This window comes from Chenopodium quinoa, unplaced genomic scaffold (genome assembly GCF_001683475.1).
Source record: "Chenopodium quinoa cultivar QQ74 unplaced genomic scaffold, ASM168347v1, whole genome shotgun sequence".
Classification (NCBI taxonomy): domain Eukaryota; kingdom Viridiplantae; phylum Streptophyta; class Magnoliopsida; order Caryophyllales; family Amaranthaceae; genus Chenopodium; species Chenopodium quinoa.
In genome coordinates, this window is record NW_018742733.1 from 3,640,925 (window position 1) to 3,668,764 (window position 27,840).

Here is a 27,840-nt window from a genome sequence, read left to right on the forward strand (position 1 = left end):
TGCTGAGATAATGAAATTTTTTTGGTTGGATTCAATGTTATCGTGTTTAGAGGCTATGATATAGACAAATTTGATACTCGATTTTGAGTACATGTGTTGATTGCTATACTTATCGAGATTTCTTCGTTATTATGTGTGACAGAGTTGAGATTTGCCCTAAGAAATGAAAATTATTGCGTGAGTTCATTGTTATCATGTTTAGAGGCGATGATGTATATAAAATTGATACTCGGTATTAAGTTGATTACTATACCGATTGGGATTTCTTGAGTTAATGTACGTTGTAGGGTTTGGATTTACTATTATAGAATGAAAAATCTTGGTTGGATTCACTATCGCATTTAAAGGCGATGAATCCAATGATGTAGGCAAATTTGATAATCCATTTTAAGAACCTATGTTGATTAATATACTTATCAATGTTTTTTTTTATAATGTTGCGATTAGTTTTGGAAGATTATGGACTCTTAGCGACGAGATCTTGAAATAAAAAAATTACAAGATAGTTAACTTGGTGCTTATTATTCTTACCCTACCCTTTATGGTTGCCCCTCCCAGCAACATTACTGACCTACAACAGCCTCAAGGAATAACAGGAAAAGAACTAGTGAGGTAGGGGGAAGAGAATTGGTTGTGGTTGTCGCCGGTGTAAAGGATTAATCAAATTGACGATTTGGGAAGACACAAAACACAATGACATAATTTGGTTCAAGGTTCAATTTGTGAACACCTCTCAATCTTAAGATTGACTTACCCTACTTTGATTAAGATGTTGGATATTTCATACTTCAACATTTAATTTTACAGAAATAGGAGGGGGGGGGGGGAGAGGAGGGGTTATCCTGCAACCAATTGATAACAATGTATAGAGTACAGACATAAAATTAATCTCAAACTTGCTATGCTTACAAATTACAAGCTGTCTTCTTGCAATCTTGTTAACCATCCACACAGATTAGTACTATAAGCTAATGGTAAAGAACATAATTTCACTGAAGTTACATAGCCGATTGGTTTAGACTTTAGACTATATAGTTACTGTACCATGCCATGGCCTATCCAATGAAACAAAACAATACACGGAAGCCTACTTCATCCTACCGAAGTGTCTTAGTATATCCTCTAGAAAACAAGAGTGCCTCCAGTCTGATGAAGCATAGCATCTATCTCATCACCATCTTCCATTTCCAACTGTGCAAGTTATGTGCAAAAATGAGGTTATAAAGTGACAAGTAGAGACATGAAAGGATCTATTGCAACAAAAAGATAATCTGCAGAGAGAAAGCAGCATAAGGGAACATACCTCATCCGGAGTCTGATCTGCACGTAGTCGACGTCCATCAAACAGGAAAGCAATAGAGTCAAACTCTACTGACTGTCGGTCACAATATGCATTCATGAGCTTCTTCAGTTGGGTGGACCTCTTGATTCGGAAGAAAACTTCATTGCCATCCTGGAAAAAGAATTATATATGGAATCAGGCAGCTTTTAAAACAAAACATGATGCAATACTATTGCATGATGCAGTGATTAGTCCATACAGGACTGCTTTAGATTGGACATATAAAATCTAACTATAACAAAAAGAGATTCACTCAACATAACAAAATGAGATCATTCAATGAAATTAATACCACAATTTATCTCAATCCGCGACAATAACATGAAGCTAATCATATATGGAAAGGAAAGGTGATACGAGTCGTTTACCGTATAAAATTAAATATTTATTTTCCTAACTTAACCTTCAAAAATATTAACAACCTAGTAAAAGGGTAAGCAAGGGTCGATTCCACGAGGAGACTTTTAACTCTTTAATCAAGGTTTAACTAGATATATTACGGAAACTTACATACTATACATTTATTCACATATGTACATAGAATGGGGGGGTTTGTTTTAGATAATACTAAACTAATAAAACTAATACGGAACTAAACTAATAAACTACTATTGACGACACAACTAACCAATTCCACTTCGGCACTACTCATACTAAACTATTGATAACAACAATTGACCGACTCTGCAAAATACTCAATTTAACGATTAGACTAATCGTAGAGACTATAGTAACAAAGACTCCCTATCTCCCTTACTTGAAACCAAATTTGGACTAAGCCGAAATTGACTCTAAACCGATCTAATTAACACAAATATTTCGCAACTTGCATGAGTTAGATACGGAAGCATTAACAACTAGGAGACCTCATTAGTCCTAATTAAACTAATCACATAAATGCTTAGAATAATTAGATTGAAAATGCCCTCTGATTTAAACCAAACCATAATCGCAGACTTGATAAAAATTAGATACTACTTCACTATAGAATTCAAACTAAGCCAAATCATATAGATAACAATAATTCACAACTAATAACATGATAGATAACAATCAATGTCAAATTGCAAATTTAATAATCAAGAACGAGCAAATTTCAAATACCCATTAAATCGAAAAAATAATACTATCAAGAATCAATTATAATATCAATAATCCAATAAAAGTACTTCATCAATTTAGCAAAGAACATCAAATAAATCAGTAGTATTGAACAAATAAGTTCAGAAGAAGACTTATAAAATATACTCTGAAGAACACCCGAATAAACCCGGCTTCGACCCCGCGATTCACCTTCGTTCTTGTTCTACCTTGGATTCGAGACTAAGCTGCCCTCCAATGGCTATCTTCTCTTCACCAATTGCCCAATTACGGACTCACTCGAACTCTCGTACTCTTTGTATAATTATTGGCTAAGTTGTGTGTCCTCTGAGATGATTGTTTTGGGGTTTTTATAGCCAAAAACAACGGCCTCCCCTGATTTTCTAGGTTGGAAAGATAAAATTTAAGATGGAAATTCATCTTCTATTTGCTTGAATTTCGGATGATATTGTTGAAGATGAACCTTAATAAGATTTTGGGGTATCTTTGGTTTTCACGCTCCTTTCTTTACTTTATTTGTTGCTGCTTTCTTATCTTTGCTTTCTTATTGTTTAATGTTGCTAAGTCACGTGCCTTTTTCTTCTTCCCCTTTTTTTTATATTTGCTAGTCTGCTTTGCTATTGGGCTCGTAGTGCTTGCGAATATTTTTCTTCCTACCACAAACACACAACATAAAATTAAGTATCAATTATGATAAAAATAACTATAAAATAAAATAATGAATAAAATAAAATCTAAAATAATAAAAGTAAATAAAATCATAAAATAACCAATATAAAGCGGCCATTGGACTAACATTAGGGACTAAAATTATAGTATATTATGCATTTATCAAAAGGCTGTACAAACTATGACATACTTCAAAATTGCCCATACTACGTTCTTAGAATCATAAAAAAATAAAATATCTTACAGCACATAATATGCACTAATGAGTTTCACCTGGTTCACAACCCCACCACCGCCACAAGTGCCAGGCATTAATATTACACACCACAAAGCTGAAAGAGACAGGACTTCCGTTCCCATTAACATATTTTCTTGACAAAGACTGATATAAACTAAACCTGGGCACGGGCCGGGTTGGCCCGCGTGCCGCCCGGCACGACCCGAAGTCAAGCACGGCACGGCACGAAGTTCAACTTCCGTGCCACGGGCCGTGCCACGGACACGGTTGAGAATTCCCAGGCACGGCCCGGCACGAGCACGGGCATGGCCCGCCGTGCTGGCCCGCAGGCACGACCCGCAGGCACGGCCCACAGGCACGGCCCGTAGGCACGGCCCGCGGGCCAACGGCTATAAAACGGCTAGTTTTTTGCCAAAAATTCTATAAATACTCACCTCCATTTCATTCCCAAATCACAAAATCACAATCTCTTCTTCTTATCTCTTATATTCTCTAAATCTCTAATAATCCTTATTTTCTTAAATTCTCTAATTATTCTCTTAAATTCTCTAATTATTTTCCTAATATCGGAAAAAATTAAAAAGTTCGTAATCGTAATTAGTGGAGCGTTGAAGCACGGTTGTAAGATCTAAACTAATCTTAAATTTATTATTGTTTTATTGTTATTATTAGAATAATCTTGTTTAATTATTATTGTTGTTAATTGTTATTGTTGTTGTTATAATTGTTGTTATTAATTATTATTATTGTTACAATTGTTGTTATTATTTATTTTTGTTGTTATTGTTATTGTTATAGTTGTTGTTATTAATTAATATTATTGATATTTTTATTGTTAAAATTGTTGTTATTAATTATTATTATTATAGTTAACCACTTTTTATTAAAAAATTAATTGTTAATTATGGCATCGAACAACCCATCATCTAGGTCTAGGGGGAAAGGCCGACTTATCCGTAGTAGTAGTTCTAGGGAACCACCAAATACAACGAGCCCCCAAATTACGAGTCAAACCAATGACCCCATTTACTTCCCCCCGGGCTATGAGCCATATAATACGTCGGGATTTCCAGCACCACCACTAAACCAATTTCCACTACCACCATACCAATTTCCACCTAATTATATCGGTAATCAACAAAACTATTGTTCTAGCCAAGGTAGCCAAGAAAGTACCCGAATTCCCTCCGGTTCTACCCCTTCTGCTGCCACTCCCACTAGTCTCACTACTAACCATCACACACATCATGAATGGTTAACCGAAACTGAGATGCTACTTTTGAAAAACCGAAGGAGTGAGGTATGGCGTTATTTTGTCCTAAGTAAAGATGGTGAACAATGGGCAAAATGTAAAACATGTAATAGTGTATTCACGACAGTTACCAAAAACGGGACGGGACACTTATCTAGACACATGAAAGCTTGTGCAAAACCAGCTAGTGATCCAACCCAGCCCAAAATTTCCCAATTCCATCCATACGGCTTTACATACAACTATGAGAGGGATAGGGATGAACTAGGAAAAATGATAGTACACGCCGAACAACCTTTTCTTTTCTCGGAAAGTGACGCATTCAACACCTACATTAACAAAGCACTACAACCCCAACATAAAAGAATCTCTAGGAAAACCGTTCGTTCCGCCGCAATGAAAAATTTCCTAGAGTACAAAGTCCGGTTACAAGCCGAATTGACTAACCTTAACTGTAGAGTATCTTTAACAGCCGATTCTTGGGATAGTGGTTATAAATATCAATATTTATGTGTGACTTGCCATTGGGTAGATGATCAATGGATGTTACAAAAAAGAATAATACATTTCAAAATGCTGGAATACCCACACACCGGCATTAACATTGCTCACCATTTAATGCAAGCAATAGACGAATACAACCTTCGAGATAAAATGATGTCTATGACTTTTGATAATGCAACCTCTATGACATACACAGCTAATCTTATCAAACAAAACTTAACCGATGTACTATTAGACGGTGAAGCTCTTCATACTAGATGTGTTTGCCATGTACTTAACTTATGTGTACAGGATGGAGTTCGGGCAATTGGCCCATACTACAGCAAAATCAGAGATGCTATTATGTCTATTAATAGCTCTAACATGAGATACCAAGAATGGAAGAGTTTTCTAAAACAACAAAAGATAAGGGTAATAAAAATTAGAACCGATTGCCCAACTAGGTGGAATTCCACCTATGACATGTTAACAAAGGCAATTGAGTACAAGGGCCCGTTAACATTATTTTACAACCAAAAATTTCCACAAAATGCTTTGTATGATGATGATTGGAAAAACTGTGAAAGATATATGCAATTTTTACAGTTATTATATAACATGACATATTGTTTTTCTACTGTTTACAATCCTTGTGCTCAAAACTTCCTTTCTAATGCATGCTTACTCGCCCAACTTTTCGCTGATCATCGCGATCAAAGTGATTATGATCAGTATCTTCCAGCAATGGAAAAAAAGTGGCGTAAATATTATAGTGAGATTCCTTTGATTTATATTTTTGCTTCCATATTAGATCCTAGGCAAAAGTATGAAAACACATTTATGTTAGTTGACATTTACTTTCAATGCATGTTTCTTGACGATGATGTAGAAAACTATAAGACTAATGTGAAGGATCAGTTTTTTGCTTTATATAGAGTCTATGAAGCCAAATATGGCACCGTTCCTCGCTCAGGGCCTTCCCAACCATCCAAAAACGTAAGTAAGAAGGCCAAACATTTATTTTCACAAGCTACTAACTTGATTTCAAGGTTTTCAGGTGATTCATCAATCAGGAGAACGCAAAGCGACGTCTCGGAGTTGCAGATGTACCTGAGTTACGACTTCACCAAAGGCATGGACGACGATGAGATAAACAGCCTCGACCTCCTTGCATGGTGGAAACAACAAAGCTCGAAGCATCCAACTTTGGCGGCAATGGCACGAGACATTCTTGATATCCAAGTTTCCTCCGTCGCCTCCGAACGAGCTTTCAGCGCATCCGGAAGGGTTTTAGACGATAGAAGAACAAGTCTAAAACCCGAAACACTAGAAATGTGCGTGTGTTTCAAAGATTGGTTGGATGCGGAAAATCGCTCACAAGACCGTTCTTACGACCACAACGACAACGAAGAAGGAACCTCCGCTTCCGGTTCGGGTTCGGCTAGTTCCCAATCTATGCAACTAGCCGATGACCTTGAAGGCGAAGGCGAAGACGAAGACGAAGACGAAGACGAAGACGAAGACGAAGACGAGCAAGAAGAAGGAGAAGAAGAATAGACAATTATTGTATATTGTACGATTTTAAAAATATCAATTTTATCATTTTCCAATTTTTGTTTAATACCATCATTGTATGATTTTTATCATTGTTATCATTGTACAATTTTCTCAACTCAAGTAATAATAATATAAAGTACGCATTATTCACATCCAAAGTCCAATTTGCCTTTTTTCCCCGTTTTGTTACAATTTGTAAATTCATATTAAAAAAAAAAAAATTATACCAATTACTAATAAATCATAAACATTAAATTTTAAAGTAATAGTATAAAGTAAATATATAAATATAAATATTGAATATACAAATTATAAAACATAAATATTCAACTTATAATTATAAAATTCATAACTTAATAACTTATAACTTATAAGTTATAAACTTATAAGTTACCTTATAAAACTTATAATTATAATTTTATAACTTATATACATTATAAACTTATTAATTTATAATGTTGTCATTAAAAAAAAAAAAAAAAAAAAAAAAAAATGAAAACTGCACCAGCCCGCGCAGGCCAGCCGGCACGTGGCCGGCACGGCACGAGCCCGCCAGGCACGAGGGCCGTGCCGTGCCGTGGGCTGGCCTGTGAAAATGGCCGGCACGGCACGGCACGAAATCCAGGGCCCGCCGGCACGACCGGCACGGCACGAACCACCCGTGGCCCGCCAGGCACGGCCCGCGGCGGCCCGGCACGGCACGGTGCCCAGGATTAATATTATAAACTGCCTCAAAAGCTTATGGATCAAATTCATTAGCTCCTCAAATCATATAGCACCAAGAATTTATAATCTGTCAAACGTCGCTTGCATAAGGAATATTAAGGATACAGTATAGACAAGGTGTTGCAAGTATTTGAAAGAAAACAGTATTTAGTTAAACCCTTAAATGAGATAAGCGCGTTATCATGAGCAATATACATCTTTATCTTCTTTGTATTACGCGTACTCCTCACTTCAGTCTTGGGTCTTAAAAAGTGTCACTTTTACAATGTTGAACTGCGAATCTCAAACAAGTGTATAAAACATACAGATTTCAACTTTGCCTTAACGTCTGAAACTTTCTTAGTCATATAAAAACATCCAGACGTGACCAAATTTGAGCCGATGACATATTAATGTGAGCAGAGCCATCTAAAGGCAGAATCAAGTCTTACCAAGTTACCATATACAATGCGTACATAAGACTAATGAATATACACAAACCCCCCTTCCCAATCAATCAAAGCCTTAATTCCATAAGTTGGGTCGGCTATATGAACCAAATTTGATTATTTCGTATAATCATCGACAAAGATCCTTCTCCTCCATCCCTTACGATCCAATGCCTCCTCCTCATGCAAATCCATATACTTCATATCCTTCCTAACTCCTTCCAACCAAGTCATTTTCGGTCTCCCTCTCCCTCACTTAATTCCTCCACGATCCCACTCCTTCACTCTTCGCAAGGGTAAAAATTAGTGTGTACAACTAGACGTTTCAATTACCATTATTACCTAAGATTCCACCGGCCAAAAGTAATGAGAACACCCTACCCCTAACCAAATAACATATCTCATAGACAAAAGACTTGTCATTACAATCACTAATAAATTGATAATTCCCCTACGATTCCTCAAAACATAGTTATAAACTAATAATTACAATTCCACATTCTCTAAGTAGCAAAGCGTTTTCGCACTCACTCCTTATACTCTCTTAGCAAGCATATGATTTACTCTTTACTTCCTATGCTAAACGTTTCACGCAACATCGGCACCACTTCAGAGCAGATTTATTTAGTTTAAATCTTAAAGAGAGTTAATGAGTCAATTGCATACTTTATAACATACTCCTCCAAAAAAACGTAACAAAATACAAGTCTTACAACCAGGCAATTCATATATCAAAAATCAAAACCACAAACTTCCTAAAGCTGCCAATTAATCCCTATTCAACAAAATCAATATTCACCACATCTGTAATATTCACAATTTAGTAGTCAATCTGCATTAAACTGAGCAGGAAATTACCAATAGTTCCTGAAATTCAAACTAAATTTCAAATTAAAACTCATATAATTAACCAATTACAAATCATATAACCTAATTATCTCCAAATATATTAATGTTCCAATAATTTAAATCATTCTTAATTCCACACACTAATTAACACACTCACAAATTACAGCAAAACAACTACACAGAAAAATAGCAGACTAACATATTAAGTTTTCAAACTCAGAATTCTAGCTAAATAACATAAAATACATCAAAATAAACAATTAAAACGACAACAAAACCAAAATTGAAATAAATTATGAACCCTAAAAAAAACAAATCAATTAAAACCAAAATAAATTGAAAACCTGGCCTTTGACTTTGAGGTTGATATGAGCAGATTGATCGCCAGGCTTCTTATCTTCTTCCTGAGCTTGATTAGGAGGAGTTGACATTTTTGTTCTTCGAAAATTACAGAGGAATAAACAAGAGCTTGAATGGTACGCTGCTTAAAGTAAGCAACTGAAGCGCCTCTCACCTGCTGCTTTGAGTGATCCAATTAAATCAAATCCTATTCAAAAATTATAATTTTCTATCTCTATTTCACCGACTTAGTTTTTAGGCCCATTATCGGACTAATTGGACCCTTTAATTGTATCTTGGGCTATTGAACACTTTTACACGTTTAGTTTAGTCGATCCACCTTCGTAGGTCAATGCTTGATAGTTGTGCCGGGGTGGCGGGGTAGAGGAGGGAGGTAAGAGAATCCTACTACTCCCAATCATAATGTAGTTATTGGGGCTCGAATATGTGAGCTCAAAGTGATAAGGTGAGTTTTCCACTAACTCCAACAAGCTTTGCTTGGTTGGTAAACTATTTAGCAATTGGTATGGCTTTGTATAGTTCATTCGATTATTTTATACCGAAGTATTTCATATTATTATGTCTATTGATACTCTATACTCGTATTACTGTGTACAGTAATTTATTTGAACTTGTCTTAGGTTATATTTTAACATTTCGTATAAGTTGAAATAAGATGAACTTAAGATTGGAAGGGCTGGCATGTGGGGGGAGGTGAGCACATATGGGGCACGATGCAATATAGAAAAAACACGACATGATGTAGAATGCACAAAAGGCATGGAAAACCATTTTATACAAGAACATTTGTTTTTGAGCTATATTTTGTTAGGACCAATTTTATTAGGTTTCCACTATGATACAACTTTGATCCTAAGATAAATGCATCGCTATATAGATTTAATTTTCAAAATATCGGCTCGTTTAAAATATCGAAATCTATGAGTAACTCTTGTTTGAAAATAATTGCAACATTTTAAATTCTTCCTAAACTTTCTCCGTTCCTTTAATATTGCAGTAACAAAGTAAGACATGAAATTTAAGATTAGAAATTTAGGAGAGAAATAGAGAATAACAATAAAGAACCAAGGCAATAAGGACAGAGATAAAGAGGAAAACACATGCAAATGTCGCATATTAGGGGAATTTAGCGAACAAAATATGATTAGACAACAATTAAAAAAAATGTTTAATTTATATGTTATTTGAAACAATCTAAATCGAAGGAGTAGTGACTATTGAGTTACTATCACTAACACGGTCAAATCTTGCCAAATCGAAGTGGTATGGAGTAGCCATTAGGAGTAGGAATTCTGTCATTCTTCACTTCTTCAACTATATTTGACTTGAAACTTTAAAATATCTAATCCGTAAATACTAGTAATTTTAAAACCGTGAAGCCTCAAAATTGAAAGGTTGAAACTTGAAATTTAGTCAAGGACTCAAGGACCTCAAGGTTGTTCTTACCATTTTTTTAGATAAAAGTCATAAAACAAAAACAAAAATTAACACGTCAAAGAAGTAAAGAGGGACAGATTGGCGGTCAGACCACCAAAACATCAAATTTCGAAAATATTCCCGCTCTTCTCTCCTCCCGCCACCCTACTCAAAACCACTTAAAACACTGCAAAATTCCCAATTCTCCAACTTTTTTCTCTCCTCTCTTTCTTCATCTCTCTTCTCTTCTCTCTAAACCTCAATAACAATGGAGATCTATAATTCCTACTCAATCCTACATGATATTAAATCAAGAGAGCTTCATGGGTTCAAAGGTGTGATACAATCCCTCTTCTTCATTTATTAATTCTCAATTTTCTGGGTTTATTTTGAAATCTTAAATGTTTGATCTGATTTTTTCAGGAAGAAAACGACCATTATTTGTTTATAATACCTCATTAGATGATCGAAGCGATGAACCCAGCTGTAGCAGAGGTGTAGAGAGCTCACATGATGGCGTTCCTACTCCGCCGATGTCGGTCTCATTTGCTAAGGTTACCTCTAATTTCTTATTATTTGTTTAAATTTCTGATTTTTCTTGCTAATTTTTATTTGGGGTTTATTGATTTTTATAGTGAGTAAGCTTGATTTGTTCATTTTATAAAATATTGTAGATTTAGTTTAACTTTAACAGAAAATGAAGCTTGATTTTTGTCAATTATTAATTGTGATTTGTTTGTTTTTATAGTGGGTGTAATCTATCTGTTCATTGTTCATATTGATATTTTGCAGACAATTAGAAATGCCCATTTTCTGGAAAATTATTTAATTTTTGACAAATATTTATGTGGGATTAGCTCATTTTATTGATTTAATTGTGGGTGTGTGTTATTTTTTTGCTGAATATTTAAATTTGTTATCTATGCAGACAATTAGGAATGCCCATATTCTGGGTGTTACAGATGAAGAAGGTTATGTGAACTTAATCAATACTCGTTTGAAGCTTAAACCTTCAGCAACCCACCAAGAAAATGCAGGTTTCTGAAAAAAAAAAAATTATTGTCTGCTTCACAATCAATTTTGATTTGGGGTTTTTATGATGAATCCGTTTGATGAGCTAATGAGGTTTATTGTTGTGCTTTCGTTTGATCAATGCAGAGAAAGCGATTGTTTCGAGCTGGGTTGCTCATGATAATTCTGTTTATGATATCTGCTGGACTAAGGTGACCCCCCTTTTCTCAATTGACCTTGGCACATTTGTACTACAATGTGTTTTGGTTTTTGGTGATGTTATTTGTTCAAAAAACTATGAAGACTAAATGATTTTGTATTGTGATGCAATTGTTCATTGCAGGATGACACTAGAGTTCTGACAGCTTCAGCTGACCATACTGTAAGCTACTAAAACTTTCAACACATTATTAGCAATATTTTGGTGTGGTAGAGCAGGGAATTAGCCTACTAGGTGTTTTTAGGGAACGTTTAAGTCAAGCCGGTCTTTCTTCTGTCCTTTATAACAACCTACTTAGCACATTCATGGTTCTTCAACAATTTTAGCTTGCTATATTATGAGCCAATACACTGATTGTTATCAAACATCAGCCATAGGGGCTGGTCTGTATATAAGTATATGTAACCTAAATGTTCCAAACTCTTGGCTTGTTAGCACAAAATGTTCAAATGATTGAGCCATTCCCAATTTCCCATAGTTAACGAAAATGAGTGTAAGCACAATTGAACTGTTGCGCATTACCAAGAAAGAGTAGACTGTTCTGATTGAAAATTTGTTTATGGGTGTTATCCTTTTTCTTGCCAGATCAAGTTATGGGATGTTGAGCAAAAGAAATGTTATGGAATGTTAAGAGGCCATGTAGGCAGTGTTAAATCTGTCTCTTGCCATCCTACAAATTCTGGTAAGGATATAGGTTTATATGGTCCTTCTGCCTCAACTATTAGTGTGTGTTTAAGAGGTGTACAATATTTAATATTTCTGTGTTGGTTACTTTACAACCTGACAGATCTTGTTGTATCTGGATCAAGAGATGGATCCTTTGCGCTATGGGACTTGAGGTGTAACCCTTGCCAAGGGAGAGACGGTATAATGTAAGTGAATGACAGTTCTTTTGAATCATAATATCTGAAATCAAAAGCTTTTATCTGATAAGTGGTTTAATTGCTTTGTTAAAGGTCAACTGAACAGGTTACTGGGGCTCATACCTCTGCTAAACGTAAGCGGTTCATAAAAAGTAAGGTAAGTAACCTTTTCAGCAAAAATAATAATTAGAAAATTCCTTATAATTGTATCAGTATAATTGACATCTCATGCTTTCAGGCAGCTTCAATGACTGTAACATCAGTTCTTTATCTCAGAGATGGAGTCTCAATTGCCACAGCAGGGGCAGTAGACAGGTACTGCAGATATTACTCCGAATCAGACCTATGCCAATACTCTTAAAAGTCTCGATCTGTATTAGTTTGACATTGTCATAATTCAATTTCAGTGTTGTAAAGTTCTGGGACACAAGAAATCTTCGAGTTCCAGCTGCTCAAGCTAGTCCACTTCATGAGTCCATGACAAACACGGTTAGTATATATTGTTCTTTTTCCAATCCCACAAGTATATATTGTTCTTATCAGCAAGACTATATTTATCTTATTCTGCTATATCCAGTCCTTTGTACATAGCCTCAATTCTATGAGTCGTTTGATATCTTTACAGAATGGGAGACAACATGGCATAACTAGCCTATCCCAAGATCTTAACGGAGTGCTGCTTTCTGCATCTTGTACAGATAATAGGTACCTTTAAGACAATTAAGCATAATGTCAGATTATGCCTTCGATTTTCCCTTAATTTGATTTTTGTATTTCTTTGTTTCAGAATATATTTGTATAATGTTCTCCAACCAGAAAAAGGTCCTATCAGCTCCTTCACAGGCTGCCAAATAGGATCATTTTTTATAAAGGTAAAACAACCGGTCTTTGCATGTTCAAATACATGAAACTGTATGTATAAATGCTTTGATCGTTCTAATTTGGTTCTGGTTTTGTGTGGTTGCAGTCAAGCATCAGTCCAGATGCATCTCACATACTGAGTGGATCTGGAGACGGAAATGCCTACATTTGGCAGGTTTGTATTCACTTTTCAATATAGCAAAAATAGTGATTCATCTAGCCTTTTTGGTAAAGTACTTTACTCAAAATTTGTTGAAATCAGGTAGATGATCCTCATCAAGATCCCATTTCATTGACAAGCCATGAAAAAGAAGTCACTGCAGTCGATTGGTATGTTTTTAACATATATGTAATTGTCAATGCCAATATCATACTATCAAGCAACAAATAGAAACTCATCCAAGCATTCAATTGTATGCCACAGGTGCCTACAAGAACCAGGGAAGATTGCCACGGCTTCAGATGACTTCACAGTAAGTTATAACATTACAGTTTAAAAGCAGTTTACAGTTTTTTGCCCCCACTTTATGATATTAATTATTTCCTTGCTTCCTAGGTTTGCTTTTGGAATGTACAAAATAGAAATTATCTGTCACCTAGAACAACTGCTGTTCGGAGGAGAGTGATGGCAGTATCTAAAACTGACTGCCATGAGGCTTCTCTGCAGAAGGAAAGCCCGTGTAGAACAAGTCATAAAGAAGTAATACAAGATCAAAGCATAGTCGAGTTTAAGACTCCAGAAACCATACCCAACAAGCTCCTTAGAGATGGATTACTTCCAGGAGTTAACTTGAATGAAGCCTTTGATAAAACTCCTGAATCTGCATCGAGGAGCCCTTCTTCTGTTTTAAGTCCTCCATCTTCCTTGAAAAAAAGAACAATCCGAGATTACTTTGTCGTGTGTTAAGCAACTGTTTGTACTTTGTAGAAATGTACAGGTCTTTCTTCATATGTTTAATATACTCCTTGCTGATTCTTACACCATCCACAGACCATTAGCTGTTTTCCCCACCTTTTTTCTCAAATTTTTTGTATTTTAAAGCTTGATGGTACTGTTCTTGGATGATCTTCATTCTTAAGGAAAAATGATACAAGTGTAGCCGTGTAGCTGTTTCTTTCACATGTTATATACAAGCAGACTATTCTAATAAAATTTATAGAGCTAAAAGATTATTATGAAGTATTAATTATTGATTAAAGAGTGTTCCTCACAATTTTGGGTTACAAATTAAGGTGTAATATTAATTTTGTAAATAGAGCAAACAACTAAACAAACTTGAGATAATAGGACTGACTTGATTTGGAACTAAAAAATGATAATTTTTGTTAAAATTACAAAGCAATGTTATACATACATTATTCTCTGTATTAAATCAGCTTATATATATCTACAATTTCAATTACAGTATAATTGATGCTAGGCTGCAGTGCTAGCTAGTATCACTATACAAATTGGATTTACAAGTTACACACTTCTAACTTAAGAGTGCTTGTCAACTTAAGAATTATAACTCTAGAGGAATACACTAGCCTCGTAACTAAAAAAAGGCATGTAGCAATCTTAGCTGTCCGATGACATGATGTAAAGCTCTTGACTAGTAATATAGTAACATCCAATGGCATCTCCTGCTTCAATGATAAATTGCTCTTTAAATGTTCCCATTTGTTTGCTTGATAGATCAATGTCGAGATCTCTAAAATTTGGCAAGCCCTCTACTTGCATACCGTCACCACATATAATAAACTGGTTTCCAACAATCAATGATCCAGATACACGAATTGCAACTCCACCTCTACCATGAGCACGACACTGCAGTTTCTCTACAACGTGGATGAGCTTCTCAGGAGGCCATTTGCCTGCTAGGGTTCTCCGTACATCCGACAATTTTGTGAAGATATCATTTGATCCTACATATTGCACCCCAGAAAAACTGGCAAAATGAAAAGAACTGTTATATCTACAATGCACTTGAACATGAGAAAGCTTTCTTCTCAAATTGTTTATTTTATTTTGTCTAATAAGTAATAAAGGAAAGAAACATACAAACCTGAAAACAGATTCTTCACTGTAAAGCGACTTCACATGTTGCCACTCTTCATCATCAGGTCCATCGAAGAGCAAGTAATAGTGGATACTAAGCATCTGCATAAACAAAATTTTGGAAATTGAGAACAAATACATGAGCTATAAGTTGACTATATGTTCTCAGCTCAAGTTGCATCAAGCTGTCAGCTCTCAAGCTTCAATAGCAACTCATGCATTTGCAAATTCTAGTACAGACAGTGGAGCCACTGGCTAGGTTAGTTAAATTGTTCAAGTCTTGGGGGAATGGTACCCAAGACCCGAGGTCAAATCCATCTACATCATAGCCCTTGCGCTCTCTCTACACCCAAAAAACATTCTAATACAAACAACACAGGTGAATAAACGATAACAATTCAGAATTTTAATATTCTTTATTGAAGTTTACGTTTTAAAACTAAAATCTCATAACTAGACTGGTTAAAAGACTTTGGACTATAAAGAAACAACACTAACCCTAGAAACTAATCATAACTTCAAAAGTGACCATTCAGCAGCAGTTCCTAGAGTATATAAATTGTACGAAAGAAAAGTTCATATTTTTCATGTATTTAAATCATATTTCAACCATCCAAAATATTATTACTTTAAAAGGTAAACAAAGGTACACAAGAATGAGAAGCTTACATCAGCCAAATCCTTCAACTTCTGCACAGGATCGAAAACCCTTTGAACAAAAGCTGCTAAGTCAACTTGAGAATCCGTGAACTTTGTAATAAATGGATGTGAAAGAAGCTGCACAAAAGCAAAATATAAATTTCAAACCATAGATCATTTTACTCAATCCTGAAATGACATCCAAGAGAAATGACACTGATAAACTCAGATGCCTATAAGTCACAGGTTGTAGTCTCAACATTCAAGTAACAAGCCAAGGCCCAGGGTAGCTCACAAATCCAAGGCTCACAACAGAGACATGTTTGTCCCTGCAAGAACTTTTTATAACAAGTTTCACTAAGAATTATAGGCCAGCTAGGAGTGAGAACCAAGTGTGCAAAACGCTAATTGGGCATATTAGAAGGACCAATAAGATGATCCAACCAAAATTCGATAAAAGGATATTTATCGATTTATGTATGGAAAATATAATACTTCATACTATGTAATCACATATTCACACCCCATGCGGTAAAAAGGCCATTTCTAGAGTATCCAGACTGAAAATTCCATGAAGCATTGTATATTTTTGGCACCTTTCTAGAATAGACTTTATAGAGGGCTTTGTCACTTGAACACTTGATATAAGCATGGTCAACAAGATAACAGTTAGTGTCTTATGGGCTCATTTTGTAATGAAAAATTAAATGCACATCAATGAAAGATTACAGTAAAAACTCTTTTCCTCCACTAGCAAACTATCCAAGTCCCAACAATTATAATTGTCATGGCGAGTCAAGTCCAACCAAAAGTCACCAACAAGCATAAGCGTGTGCAAGTCCATACAAAGGGAAAACCTTACTTAATTGGCACATAAGCACATAATATGTGATATAAAGGCCTAATCCTATTGCAAGCATCACACAAGTGACATATAACTCACCTGTTCTGCTGTGGGCCGTGCCTCGGGATCCTTTTGTAGACAAGCATCAATAAATGAGCAAAATTCTGACGAGAATTTTTCCTTGGATGGTGAGGGAGAAGGATCATCCAAGATCTGTACAAATTAAAGTTAATTAATATTGTTAAAAACAAGGGAGCCCCTCCACTATAACAAGGATGGAGTTGACAAAGCCAAGGCAATTATAAACAACCTAAATTATAAAAGAGAACAATATAAATTGCTTCAAAAAGTATTCAAGTAGGAGACCAGCATATAATCAAAAATAAAAATGAATAAAAAAATAAATTAAAAAAGAATAGAGGGAGAATAAACATAAGATTAGAAAGAAGAATAAAAATAACCTGTAGCATGAGACTAACGGGTCCATCATTTGCTATGTAAGGAAACTCTCCTGTACCACACTCAAAAAGTGCAAGACCAAGGCTCCAAATATCAGCTGGATATGAATATGACTCATTACGAATTCTCTCTGGAGACATATATGTGACAGTTCCAATAAAGGTTGCACACTGAAACATAAATATTCATGAATCAAATAGGTGAAGCGATAATATCTTAAGTAAATTCATCCTATCTAGTAATAGGAACTAACCATTGCCATAGAATTCTCCAGTCCAGCACTTATACCAAAATCTGTTATCTTTGGCTCTCCCTTGAGGTCGATAAGCAAATTGGCTGGCTTAATGTCTCTATGCACCAAATGTCGAACTCCGTGCAAGTAGCTTAATCCCTTGAAGGAAAAATACAGAATATAGGAATCTTAAGTGAAATAGAACAAACCACATCACATCACCATAAACAAGTTAGGTACAATTAAGTGAAAGAAGAAAAAAAGAACAAATTACCAATAGAAGCTTTTGGACAATAGATGAAAGAAGAGGTTCTGGTATAAACTTCTGAACCCTTATGATATCTGCAAGAGATCCACCATTCATGTACTCCAAAGCAATACTAATTTGTCCAGAGTCGGGAATATAAAATGCCCCATAGAATTCTACTAGTCCCTCAGAACAAGGTGCTTCACACAGTGTCCTGATCTCGGTGAGGAGCTGCTGTCGTTTCTCCTGAGTGACACAATATGATATTAATTTTACATATCACACCAAAAAACTTCATATAAAATAAAGTTCAAACGATCATTAGAATAACACCAAGAACAAAAGAGAAAGATATAAGTAAAAATTTAAAGTGTCACTTATCATCTAGTGATGAACCGATAAATTAAGTAATGATGATAAGCCATAAGAAGAAAGAAAACTCACCTTCTCAAAAATATTAATCTTCTTCAATGCAATGATTCTATGAGTGGGAATGTGTATAGCTCTCTGAACAATACTACTTGCACCACTGCCTATAGCTCCAAAAACTCTCATCTCACGGGATGCAATCCGATATGTCTTTTCACTAGGACTGCTTTCATCTACTGGAGACGAAGAGCATTTTTGTAATCCTAGCTCATTAAAGTTGTAAACTCCATATGATCTGCTCAATAAGTTAATGGTTCCACCATCTGAGAGCTGCAAAGAACACAATAGCATATTAAAATACTGAAACAATCTATACATGACTACACCTTCTTGTTAACTTTAGGGATAGGAAGTTTTACCATGTCGGAATCACCACATTCAAGGGTGGTTTCACACGAAAAACCTTTCTCGGCATCAAATAATGGAGTAAGCTTCTTTTTCAGGGCCTCAAGCGCAGCCATATCTGAATTGCTTCACAGATATATTAGATGCAAGGGAATAATAAATACTTCCTCAAAGCATCCTACTTCAAAGTGCTCCCTTACCGTGTTACTCACTCACCTGTAATCAACCCACTATATTAAGAAAATTGACAATAAACTGTACAGTTACAAACTTCATATTCACCAAATTGAATAAGAACTTCAATCGAGTTGACCAAATATTGAAGTATAGGTCAATGCATAATGACAAATAAGTATACACATAACACATCCCTTCCCTCTACACCCAACTTAAGTATACACTACAAAATTTCCCTTCTTTCGCGAGCCACATAGGCACAAGATGCCTCACAAAGCGAGAAAACTTTCAATCCAATGGTATAAGTCGCTATACACAACATCTCGAAGAGTACTTGAGTAGAGGAACACCAATGATGAGGGTATACCCAACTACCAGAGCCTGAAAAACTCGGGTCCTATAATTATTCCATTCCACTTTCATACTACTAGCATAAGATGTTCTTAATTCATCAACTTATCTCTACATTAGTCAAGATATCATTTGATCCAACATATTGCATCTCAAAAAAAAAAAAAAAAACTTTTTTTTTAAAAAAAAAAAACTCGGTTATCTACAACTACTGCCTCCGTTAACTATTATTTGCAAAAGGGTATTATTTGTGAGATATAAAATATTCGTTTGTTGCAAATAATATTTAACGGAGGTAGCATGATACAATACAGTCGAACATGAAACAACTTTCTTCTTTATTTGTGTTCTTTTATTTTCTGTGGTAATTGGTAACACATTTGAAGAAAATCACTCCAAATCTCCGGACTTTAAATCATTGCAACTGAATTATTCCAAACCCGAGACATCTAATACACAAATAAAAACAAATAAGCAAAACTACTCAATTTTATACATCAATTCATCAACTAACTAGCGTCAAAATTAGGGTAAAATCAAATTGATAGTAAGAAATAGCAGATTTTATGATACAGAGAATATGAAACATATTAATTAGAGATTAAAAAGATGAATAGCGAATTAATTTTAGGTTTTAGAAAAAATTGGTAAAGATTTACCTTTTGATTGATGAGTGAAATCTCGGAAACTTGAAAAGTGGAAGTAGTGTATGTCAAATTCCGGGGTGGAGACGGTGGCGATAGGGGGAGTAATAGATCAGATTAAAAGAGGAGTAGTTAATTTTTTTATTTTTTTTTTTTTTTGAAGAAAAAGAGGAGTAGTTAATTTGGTGAAGGCAGTAATGTGGTAAACTAGACAATTTATAGTTTAACTCTACATTGTCTTCTTTACATAGTTGACTAGTTGAGTTCCTCAAAGCCCACGATACAGTAATTTTACACTACAAACTTAATAAAAAAAATAAAAAAAAAAAAAAAAAAAGATGTACAATAAAAAATTGTATTAAATCCGTTATAAAGTTACCTTAAAATGAACAAAAGTTATCCTTAAAATAAATTAAAGTTACTCCGTATTCCATTATATAAATAAAAATTATCTACGCTTTATTAGTAAAGAATCACATTTTATTAATTGACTAAAAATCCATTATTAGTGATTGTACGTAATTAAATTACCTTTATAAAACTTTTTTTTGTTGTCTATTAATATAAAAATTATATCATGTTTAAAGTTACCCAAAAAGGGCAAAAATTTATCCTAAAATTAGCTAAAAGTTATCCTTATACGACTCGATTTACACTATTATTATTATAAATCGGGTGTAAACAAAAGTTTTTTATTTTACACTTAAAAAAAATGTGTCAACTCAGAACTGATCTCGAATTTGGATTAGCCCGAAGGGTGAACCAGGTGGAACACACACACACACAAAAAAAAAAAAAATCACAAAAGACGGTTAAAGACTTAAATAAGCAAATCTATCTATTAACTATTACTAAAACAAAACGTGCTGATGTTATCTAATCCTTAAAGTGTCCTATGTGTCAAACTCTCATTAAAATTTCCTTTTAATTTTTTTTGGCCTTTCCTTTTATTTGCTAGATTTTAAAATTAGGTAAGTTTAAAACTAAAAATATGGAAGTTGATTTTGGCATCAATATATAAAATAAATATGGAAAAATTACTTATCACCATCGTGCAATGCACCGGGTACTATACTAGTTAAACCATATTTCATGTCCAACCGAGCTAAACAAAAATAGTTTGGTGTGGTTTGGTTTGGAGTTTTACAGTACTATATAGTATATTAATTATTTTAAATTTTAAAAATAGTTATTAGTTTAATCACAAAATTTCATATGTGTCTAGATAATTCGGTGAATGTACATATTTTGAAGCAAGGATAAGTTAGAGCAGCCAAAAATACAAATGACATTACATATTGCCTTTGCTTATAGATGCTAAAATATGACAGTAAAATATGAGATAGAGTGCCCCTGGTGATCTTAGATTGGTCTGATAAGTTTTAAAAGTCCAGATATAATAAAGTAACGAAAACACACTTTTTATTGTAGTTTGATTTTAAATTTTTAAGAAACAAAATTGAATATTAAAATTGCTGATTTGAATCTAAATCGTAAATATCAATTGGTTGTTAGCGTAATAGTTATGAAACCCCCCACAATAACAATTGAGAAGGTTATGAAACCTAACCGTTCTGAGCCTTAAATCCGACTAGTCCAAAAGATAAACCGGTATAACCAAAAAAAAAAAATCAAATCGTAAGTTTGAAACAATAAACCAAACTAATGCTTTTCAAGTTAATTGTTTACCCTTTGCCCTCCCATAGTCCTGTTAACGTCTGCGCTGATTCGCTGCACTTCGCCCCCCTCTCACTCCTCCATTGAATTGCACTTTCTCTCTTCTCTTGAAGCTGCTTATGAGGTAAAATATCGAATATCAATTTCAAAATCTAGTGTTAATCGTTGATTTAATTGTTAGTATAGTCAATTTAGGGTTCTTCCAAGGTGGATTATTGAACTATTGGCTATAGTTTTTCAAGTTATGAAAGATTGTAACGAGCAATTTTGTTGCTAGAATTTTGCTATCCTTATACTTAAGCAAGAAAACATTACATAAAAGGGAATTCAAAGAGAAGATCATGGTTGATGAGTACATGAGATAAAATCTTGTATAATGGTTTCGATTGTTGCTGTTGTTATACTATACTATTCTGTAATTTTTCGAGCCTACTCAGATAAATGATACAATTTTGGTTGTTTTTTTGCTAATGTGTTGTTGGCTGACTTTTGTTTATGTAACCCTTCAATTGTTAGAATCAAACTATTCATTCAAAAAAAAAAAAGGACTTTTATCTGCCCCTCTTGCCCTCGATCAGGGACTGGGTTGATGTGGATATTTGATATCAGTTGATGTGGATATATGATATCGGTTGACGGGAATATCTGAATTGGATGTTCTTTTTGTGATGTTGAGTTGTTTGGCAAAGGCGAGGCATTGAAGGTGTATCTTTTTTTATATGGGTGTTTACATCAAGTAAAAAATTGTAATGGAATTGCATGTTGGGAGGTGTTTTAGTGTATCGATTTTCCTGTGAAGAAAGTGTAATGAATTTATCCTCAAATTGTATGGTGTATCAAGTGTTAGTCTTTGTTTAAAAGGTTGTGATGAGTTTTAGAGTGAAATACAAGTTGCAATGCGTCCTAAGACATTTAATGTAAAAGGTGTATGTAGTTTTATGTCAAATGAGTTTCGATGTGATATGTGTTTTTATCTTCACAAGTTCATGGGTGTGTTTTTAGGTGTAATGGGCTTTACCTTGTTGGGTGTGTAGAGGTTCGATTTCATATTGTAATGAGTTTGATTTCTTTCATACTAGAACTTATAATTATCAGATAAGAGTAGTTATTCATAGCGAAATGCTAGTATGTAGAAGATGAAGAAATTGGTTTTAATTCAATTTTTCAATTGAACTACATAACTGAACATTGTATTGGATGATTCATGAATTTGCATCCTCATTCCAAATTTTAAGTACTTTCCCTACTTTTGATTTAAATTGCACTATTTCTTTTCTCTATATATCTCTTTCGGCACTAAATCTTACATTGTTACTGCATTAGATCGAATTTATAGATATCTGTTTGCCTGATTTTTAGATTTGACCTGATCTCTGTCTCCATCTAGTTTGAATATCTCTCAATTTTTTTTATGTATTACTGTATTAGACGTCTGGGCCAGGTTTGGACTGTTTCGTGGACCTAAATTCGCAGTCTCATTACGGCTCGTTAGCCAGACTGTGCAAACTTTTCTTCAGCTATTACTCTGGAAAAATTAATTCCTTGGAGCAATCATTTCAAGACATGGCATTAATTAAGCATAAGAATTGGTGTAAAATCTTGAGTGGAATGTTGATAGCTAATGTAGAGACTAATGTGATGGGAAGAAGATGGTATGCTAATAATACAAAGATTGACTGGAATAAGCTGAGGCCAATGATAAAGCAGAGGATAGAAAACAGGTCTAGTGGATATCCAATCCGATCCATGATTCCTATTGCAGAAGAAGTTCTTCAAGCTCGATCTGCCGTCATCTGCGGTGTCTCTGCACTCCTCAAGGTGTTGCCAGTACGAGCCTGCAAGTAGGTTTTTTTTTTTTTTTTTTTTTTTTTTTTTTTTTTTTTTTTTTACTAATTATTTATTAACATAGTGATTCATTTGCCCTTAGTTGTGTTGCATTTAATTCCTTGTTGATATTTAAAAACAGAAAGCTAAAGAATCACACTTGTTGGGTTTCTGTTTCAACATTTATTCATATGTGTTAAGCCTGTTAAAACTTAAAGTGATCCCATTAGTTTAATTATCATTGGCAGATTAGTGATTCGACGATTCTCTCATTTGTTTGTTGTGTACTCTTAAATTCTTGATGCTTATGTATCTTTGGCAACCCCTTTCTGTTGAGTTAAGAGACTCAAGTCAAACTTACTTTCTTGAAATAATTATATAGGAACATAAATATATGGGTGTATAACAGGGGATGCCAATAATTCATCCAGCATTGTCCAAAAGTGGTTCAGAAAATTTCTCATTTGTTTGTTGTGTATTTGTGAAGTCTTGCAACTTTTATATCACTGTCCTTTATGATGAGTTATGAGATTCAAGTAAAATATTCTTTCTTGAACGCTGTTTTCAAATACTTTTTGTTTTTGGTACTATCTACTTCAGATTTTGTAGTAACATTATCTTTTCTACTTTTGATTGGTGCAACTTCTTTCAGGTACTGTCCGGAAGTATATGTTGGTGAGACAGGTCACCTTATTCGTTCGTGCCATGGCCACAGACGATTGAACAAGAATCAGGCTCATCAATGGATCAGGGCAAGTTTAAATGATATACTTGTCCCCGTGGAGACATTCCATCTCGATAACATGGTCCAAGATGTGATCAAGCACCAGCAAAGATTTGATTTTGATCGTGTTCCTGCTGTTGTTGAACTGTGCTGTCAGGCAGGAGCTATTCCTCATGATTTGGATATTCAATCTTTGAACTCTTTGTCTGACCCTAATGTAGATCTTGATTTGAGCGGACCTGATTCCTTGTCTGCAGATCAACTGAAAGCCATAGGAAATCGAACATTAAGCGCATGGGAAATTCTTAGACATGGTGTGCAAAAGCTCTTGTTAGTCTATTCAGCTAAGGTCTGCAAATACTGTTCAGAAGTTCATGTGGGGCCATCAGGCCATAAGGCCCGACTTTGTGGAGTATTCAAGTATCAGAATTGGCGAGGTAATCATTTCTGGGAAAAGGCAGGTGTAGATGATTTGGTACCACCTAAAATGGTGTGGTTTCGTCGGCCTCAAGACCCTCCAGCACTTTTGCATGAAGACCGCAATTATTATGGACACGCACCTGCTGTAATAGATCTCTGCATGAAGGCTGGTGCTGTGCCACCCCCCAAGTATTTGTGTATGATGAAAGCTCAAGGTTTAAAAGGGCCGCCTCCACATAGGGCTTCTGGCTAAATGCACATCTTTAACTGCTCTTGGCTTTGCATTCACTTGCCATTGTCTATGGTTTTTGAGCTCAAGCAAATTCTGTTTTAGCACGATCTTACATCCCCAAAGAAGCTTTTGACAGTCTGGTATGTCCTTGTGATCGAATTCATTGTAAATAGTATTTTGTTTAAGATATTTACTTGATTTTATCATTTGTACGCCTGTTGAAATGAATGGACTGGAAAACCCCACCAAAGTTTGGATCTTAAGTGGCAGAGAAGGGGGGGGGGGGGGTTGGTGTTGTTATTTTTATCCAGATTAGCTGAATTTTTGAGCTGATCAGTTCTGGCCCAGGATATAGTTCAGGTTTTGGCTGAAATTTTCAATTTTGACTTGTGAATTGGACTAATGTGCGTTAGTTTCTAGTCCAGTTAGTCTATTCTGGTCCAAAAAATGTGGCCCCTCTTGATTTTTAGGCTGAAATTCGCCTGGGTTTTGTTTCCATAGCCGATTTGGTCTTCTGATAGATAAATTATGACGGGTAAGTCAAATAAAAAATCTCTTACCACTTGATATGTGGCAGGTTAGATTTACTTATTCGTCGCTCCACCCAAAAGATAAATATCAGCAAGCTTCCTTGTTCCTTCAGCTTTGCTTTCTTAACACTTAATCTCTGTCTTGATATGAGGGGAGAAATTATGTGAAATATGTAAAAGATCCACCTCCAAGGTAAATCCTAGGATTTTTGTGATAGTTTTTGAAATTTATAATTTTTAGGTCAGATTATTAATTTTACATGATAATGCTAGTATCTAGAAAAATAATACCATGCGAGTCTGTCATCAGTTCACCACAGTGACACAAAAGTATAATGGAATATAAATAACGAGAGATTATTGTGCTAGTATGATATAATTAGGGGAAAAACCAAGACATTTAAATACTTCCTCCGTTAACTATTATTTGCAACAAAGGGGGTGTTTGCGGACTTCTAGGCAAAATTTGTTTGTGAGAATAAAATGGAGAGAGAAAAAGTTGGGTGCATGTGATGAGGAGAGAGATAGGGAGAAATGATTACCTAAATAGGAAAGAAAACATTTGTTGCACATAATAGTTAGCATCCATTTATAGTATATGTTGCAAATAACTGTTAACGGAGGTAGTAGTAGGGATTTCTGTACTCCGGAGCTGACTTCTGCACTCTCCCTCTTTAATATATAGTGTAAAAATTAATTTAAGGTGTGCAGAAATCTTATCAAAAGAATTTCCCGTTTGATTGTAACTAAAGTGTATTCTGATCTTGGACTGATGCATGTCCAATTGTCCACCAAAATCATGTTCAAGATTGATGACTAGTGATGTGATTCAACTTTTTTTTTTTTTTTTAAATGAAATCTTGAAATCCCGTTATGTAATTTTCTTGCTCTACTAGTTTACTTTGTTTGCTTTTACAGTTTTGATTGTCTTAGAAATAACACACCCAACCTGTGAACCTGGGCTAAAGTAACTCAGGGAGAAAATTTCTGATTTTCCTATTCATTACCCTCTACGTAACTGGAGATTTTGATTTACTTGCTCTCTCTGCATGTTGTGGACATGTAATTTGACCTGTAGAGGATATTTGGTCAATAGTATTTTCTTCTCTTAGGCATGTTACAATGATTCAGTTGGTTAGTGCCCTAAAATCCTGAAATGCACCGGGTTTGACATTATTTTTTGGCCTCTCTGTTCTCCTTTTTCCTCATCAATTAAGGGCTTGCTTTGGCTTCCAAAGGATAATGGTTTTCAGACCTTGACAGGGATTTTTTTTTTTTCTATATTAAAGAATTGAATGAGTAGTGATCCTGTTAGGCCAAATTTCATCCTTTCGAAACTTGGTAGTTGGAATTTGGTGGCAGTAACAGTTATGTCACCAATTCTTCCTTGTGAAATGCAGCGAGCATGAGCTCACCTTGTCAAATTCAGTAAATTTGGATGTTGCTATAAAAGGAATTATTGTGTGTCAGGTTTGATGATAGTTTTGATAGTTTACCCTCTGACTTTGCATCTATCATTGTCTGATGATGAGTTTCAGGTACAGTGGTGCACTGGTGCCAAGTGTGTATTACTCCTCGGCTCATACATCGCAACTATAAGCCCGTGCAAGTCTCAAGAAATTGTCAAGTGAAGAGATTCCTTCAAGAAATTGTTAAGTAAGCAGCTTCCAAAGGGTTGATAGTTGGATACTTGTCAGTTGTCATTGTGCATTGTATTTAGTTATGCTGACTATCCTTTAAAACAATAAGGTGCTGGAAATATCTCATCATGATCTTAATAAGACCGCGATTTTTTATTTATTTATTTATTTATGATAATGAGCATAATAAAAGGAACAGCGAGGCGCCTCTTTACAAGCAGGAACATTATGCCAAATTTGGTTTACCAATACCACCTACCAATCTACCATATGGGTGCAAGACTTTGTTGATATTGTTACAAGCAGATATTCATCCATGTCTAATGTGTCAGATTACTCTCGCAGTCTCGCTATCATTTGGATATAAACTTGTGGTGAAAGGTTTGGTGCCGTATGGAGCCTATGAAACTGACCAAACTTGCATGATGTGGCCGTGTTTTGCACCAAAGCCTAATTTGTAAATACTAGTATAATTTCTCCTTCGACAATTGGGAACTTACCCATCAAACTATGCATTTTGGCAATCTTATACAAACCAAATTGAGTACAAGCTACCAATTCATATCTTCTTACCCACGTATTTCCATAATTGCCATGTTCTAAAGAACAATGAGTGTAGAGATACGGAGTAAACAGATGATAATCTTCGTAAAAAATGTGAAAGTAGTAGGTTGTCAAAAAAAAAAAAAAAAAAAAAAAAGAGAAAAAAGAATAGTAACACTTGAAAAATCCAAATTAAGATAAGTGTAACATTTGAAAAATCAAGAGTAATGAATTTGGCATAACGCGTTTCTAAATAGTAAATACTCCCTCTAAATATTATCTTGACTATGGTTAGCTCGTATAATCTAATCTTCATATTTGACTAAGGGCCAGTTCACATTTATTGAGATGAACTGAATCGAACTAAACTGATTGGAGTTGAATTGAACTAAACTGAATTGAGTTGAAATGAATATTTTATGAGTGAAGGAAATTAGGAGCGGAACTGAACTGAACTGATAGTTGA

The 27,840-nt window shown here is 34.9% G+C and overlaps 4 protein-coding genes across 4 annotated transcripts; 2 read left to right on the forward strand and 2 right to left on the reverse strand.

The window, feature by feature from the left end:
• Positions 1-852: 852 nt before the first annotated feature.
• Positions 853-9,192, reverse strand: LOC110723901 (small ubiquitin-related modifier 1-like). Its single transcript, XM_021903314.1, has 3 exons — positions 8,990-9,192; positions 1,304-1,453; positions 853-1,191 (listed from the first exon to the last, which is right to left on the reverse strand). The coding sequence occupies exons 1-3, from the start codon at positions 9,074-9,076 to the stop codon at positions 1,123-1,125; spliced, it is 306 nt and encodes a 101-aa protein (XP_021759006.1). The 5' UTR covers positions 9,077-9,192; the 3' UTR covers positions 853-1,122.
• Positions 9,193-10,330: 1,138 nt separating this feature from the next.
• Positions 10,331-14,528, forward strand: LOC110723596 (denticleless protein homolog A-like). The gene is made up of 16 exons (XM_021902944.1): positions 10,331-10,756; positions 10,845-10,975; positions 11,350-11,458; positions 11,580-11,644; positions 11,776-11,814; positions 12,238-12,334; positions 12,440-12,524; positions 12,609-12,672; positions 12,754-12,830; positions 12,923-13,004; positions 13,141-13,220; positions 13,303-13,387; positions 13,483-13,551; positions 13,639-13,706; positions 13,801-13,849; positions 13,933-14,528. The coding sequence occupies exons 1-16, from the start codon at positions 10,690-10,692 to the stop codon at positions 14,281-14,283; spliced, it is 1,518 nt and encodes a 505-aa protein (XP_021758636.1). The 5' UTR covers positions 10,331-10,689; the 3' UTR covers positions 14,284-14,528.
• A 134-nt stretch (positions 14,529-14,662) lies between these two features.
• On the reverse strand, positions 14,663-20,114 carry LOC110723902 (mitogen-activated protein kinase kinase 3-like). The gene is made up of 10 exons (XM_021903315.1): positions 19,800-20,114; positions 18,627-18,828; positions 18,283-18,537; positions 17,866-18,084; positions 17,613-17,750; positions 17,362-17,529; positions 17,000-17,113; positions 16,087-16,194; positions 15,425-15,519; positions 14,663-15,307 (listed from the first exon to the last, which is right to left on the reverse strand). The coding sequence occupies exons 2-10, from the start codon at positions 18,726-18,728 to the stop codon at positions 14,938-14,940; spliced, it is 1,569 nt and encodes a 522-aa protein (XP_021759007.1). The 5' UTR covers positions 18,729-18,828; positions 19,800-20,114; the 3' UTR covers positions 14,663-14,937.
• A 1,277-nt stretch (positions 20,115-21,391) lies between these two features.
• Positions 21,392-27,531, forward strand: LOC110723903 (APO protein 4, mitochondrial-like). The gene is made up of 4 exons (XM_021903316.1): positions 21,392-21,585; positions 22,890-23,302; positions 23,938-24,801; positions 26,730-27,531. Exons 2-3 carry the CDS (start codon positions 23,025-23,027, stop codon positions 24,680-24,682), a joined length of 1,023 nt encoding a protein of 340 aa, XP_021759008.1. The 5' UTR covers positions 21,392-21,585; positions 22,890-23,024; the 3' UTR covers positions 24,683-24,801; positions 26,730-27,531.
• Positions 27,532-27,840: the final 309 nt, after the last annotated feature.